The 2,432-nt window shown below is 11.8% G+C and overlaps 4 protein-coding genes across 4 annotated transcripts; all 4 read left to right on the top strand. All coding sequences in view use genetic code 11, as the record gives it.

Annotated features, from left to right (window-relative positions):
- Window positions 1–3: 3 nt before the first annotated feature.
- Window positions 4–1,413, top strand: AK88_07053 (cysteine desulfurase activator complex subunit SufB; the record flags this gene model as incomplete). Its single annotated transcript has 1 exon — window positions 4–1,413. The coding sequence occupies one exon, from the start codon at window positions 4–6 to the stop codon at window positions 1,411–1,413; it is 1,410 nt and encodes a 469-aa protein (XP_031850616.1).
- Window positions 1,410–1,586, top strand: AK88_07052 (uncharacterized protein; the record flags this gene model as incomplete). Its single annotated transcript has 1 exon — window positions 1,410–1,586. The coding sequence occupies one exon, from the start codon at window positions 1,410–1,412 to the stop codon at window positions 1,584–1,586; it is 177 nt and encodes a 58-aa protein (XP_031850615.1).
- A 21-nt stretch (window positions 1,587–1,607) lies between these two features.
- Window positions 1,608–1,901, top strand: AK88_07051 (uncharacterized protein; the record flags this gene model as incomplete). The annotated part of the gene is made up of 1 exon: window positions 1,608–1,901. The coding sequence occupies one exon, from the start codon at window positions 1,608–1,610 to the stop codon at window positions 1,899–1,901; it is 294 nt and encodes a 97-aa protein (XP_031850614.1).
- An 8-nt stretch (window positions 1,902–1,909) lies between these two features.
- AK88_07050 (uncharacterized protein) lies at window positions 1,910–2,431 on the top strand (the record flags this gene model as incomplete). Its single annotated transcript has 1 exon — window positions 1,910–2,431. A coding segment is annotated over one exon (522 nt), but the record flags the coding sequence as incomplete, so codon positions are not given.
- Between the last annotated feature and the right edge of the window lies 1 nt (window position 2,432).

The following is a 2,432-nucleotide window of genomic DNA, read 5'->3' as shown; positions in this document are numbered from 1 at the left end:
TAAATGAAATTAAAAAAAATTTTAAATATTTATAATTTAAATTATAAATATCAATATAAAAATAAAATAAATTTATATTTAATAAGAAATGGATTAAATAAAAAATTAATAAAACATTTATCTACTAATATTTTTTTATATTTTTTTATTTATAAATTTAAAAAATATTCTTTAAAAATATTAAATATTATGAAATTTCCTGATTGGAAATTTTTTGATTGTCCTAATATAAATTATGATAATATTATATATTATTCTTCTATTTTGAAAGAAAGTAATTTAATAACTTATTTAAAAAATAATTTGAATATTAATTTTTTAGATAGTATTTTAGTAAAAACTAATTCTATTGATGTTATTTTTGATAGTATATCTATATTACAAACGACTCAATATTTTTTAAAAAAAATAGGAATAATTTTTTTACCTTTATTTAATATAATTTTAAAATACCCTTTATTAATAAAAAAATATTTAGGAACTGTAGTTTCTTTAAAAGATAATTTTTTTGCTAATATAAATTCTATTATTTTTAGTGAAGGATCTTTTTGTTATATTCCAAAATATATAAAATGTAATTTTAATTTATCAACTTATTTTAAAACTAATTCGTATGATTTTGCTCAATTTGAACGTACATTATTAATAGTAAATGAGTATTCATATATTGTATATTTAGAAGGATGTACAGCTTCTATGTATAAAGAATCTCAATTACATGTAGCTATAGTAGAAATAATAGTAAAGAATTATAGTTATGTAAAATATTATACTTTACAAAATTGGTATAGAGGAGATTATTTAGGAAATGGAGGATTATATAATTTTACTACTAAACGTGGAATTTGTTTTAATTTTTCTAAGTTAGATTGGATTCAAATTGAATTAGGTTCTATTATAACTTGGAAATATCCTTCTACAATTTTAAAAGGAAATTTTTCTATTAGTAATTTTTATTCAATATCATTTTTATCATATAATCAAATAGCTGATACTGGTAGTAAAATGTATCATATAGGATCTTATACTAAAAGTTATATAATTTCAAAAAGTATTTCTTTAAATAATTCATTAAATATATTTAGAGGATTAATATATATAAATCCTTATTCATATAAATCTTATAATTATACAGAATGTAATTCTTTAATATTTGGAGATAAATCTTTAACAGTAACTATTCCTTATGTAAAAAATTATAATAATACAAGTTATATAAAACAAGAAGCTTTTATTTCTAAAATTGAAATTTTATATTTATTTTTATTAATGCAACGTGGATTAAATATTTCAGAAGCAATGTCTTTAATAGTTATTGGATTTTGTTCTAATATTTATAATAAATTACCTTTTGAATTAAATTTAGAAATACCTATGTTATTTTCTTTAAAAATAAAAGATATATTTAAATGAAATATTATAATTATACAAGTGAATATTTAATAAATTTAAGAAATTATTTAAATAAATATAAAAAATTATTAAAATATAATAAATTAAATTATAAAAAAATAAATATTATTTATATACAATATAAAAAATATATATTAATTATAAAAAAATTAAGATATTTAAATATTATTTAATAAGTTTAAAAATATATTATAATGAAATTGAATATAATAAAAAAATATTATTCTAAAAAAAATAAAAAATTATTTAAAATTATTAATAGTAATTTTATTTTAAATAATTATACAATAATTAAATTAAATATGTATGAATATATAAATAATAATTTACAAATATTTAATTTTAAAGGAATTGTAATTAATAAAAATAATAAAAATAATTATATTATGATATTAAAATATAATAATTATGATATTTTATATTTATATTTTTATTTAGATTCTTTAAATTTAATAAATATATTTAAAATAGGTAAATTTAATATTTAATTATAAAAATGATATATTTAAATAATCCTATATTAATAAAAAATAATTATATTATATCAAATTTATATTTATTATTAATATTAGAAATATTATATAATTTAAAGTATTATATATTAATAATAAATAATTTATATACAAAAAAAAATAATAATTTTAATATAATTTATTTTAAATTAATAGTTTTATTAACAAATATAGATATAAATTCTATAGATGTTATTCAAAATATTAATAGTTTATTCAAAATAATTTTAAATTTAAGTTTAAATTTTATTTATATTAATAAGAATATTAAGATTAATATTATAATATTTATATTACCTTTAATATATAATAATATTATAATATTGAATGGTTTATATAAGACATGTATTCAATTATTAAGAAAAAATAATAAGATTTTTATTATAAAATTTAAAAAAAATAATAAATATATTATTTATTTATATATATATATTAATTCAAATATAAAATTAATTTTAGAATTTAATAATATAAATATATATTGTTATTATAATACATATAAATTTA

The sequence above is a fragment of the Plasmodium fragile genome, assembly GCF_000956335.1.
Source record: "Plasmodium fragile strain nilgiri unlocalized apicoplast scaffold supercont1.248, whole genome shotgun sequence".
NCBI lineage: Eukaryota > Apicomplexa > Aconoidasida > Haemosporida > Plasmodiidae > Plasmodium > Plasmodium fragile.
The sequence above is the reverse complement of the archived record's forward strand: the minus strand, read 5'-3'. Positions and strand labels throughout refer to the sequence as shown.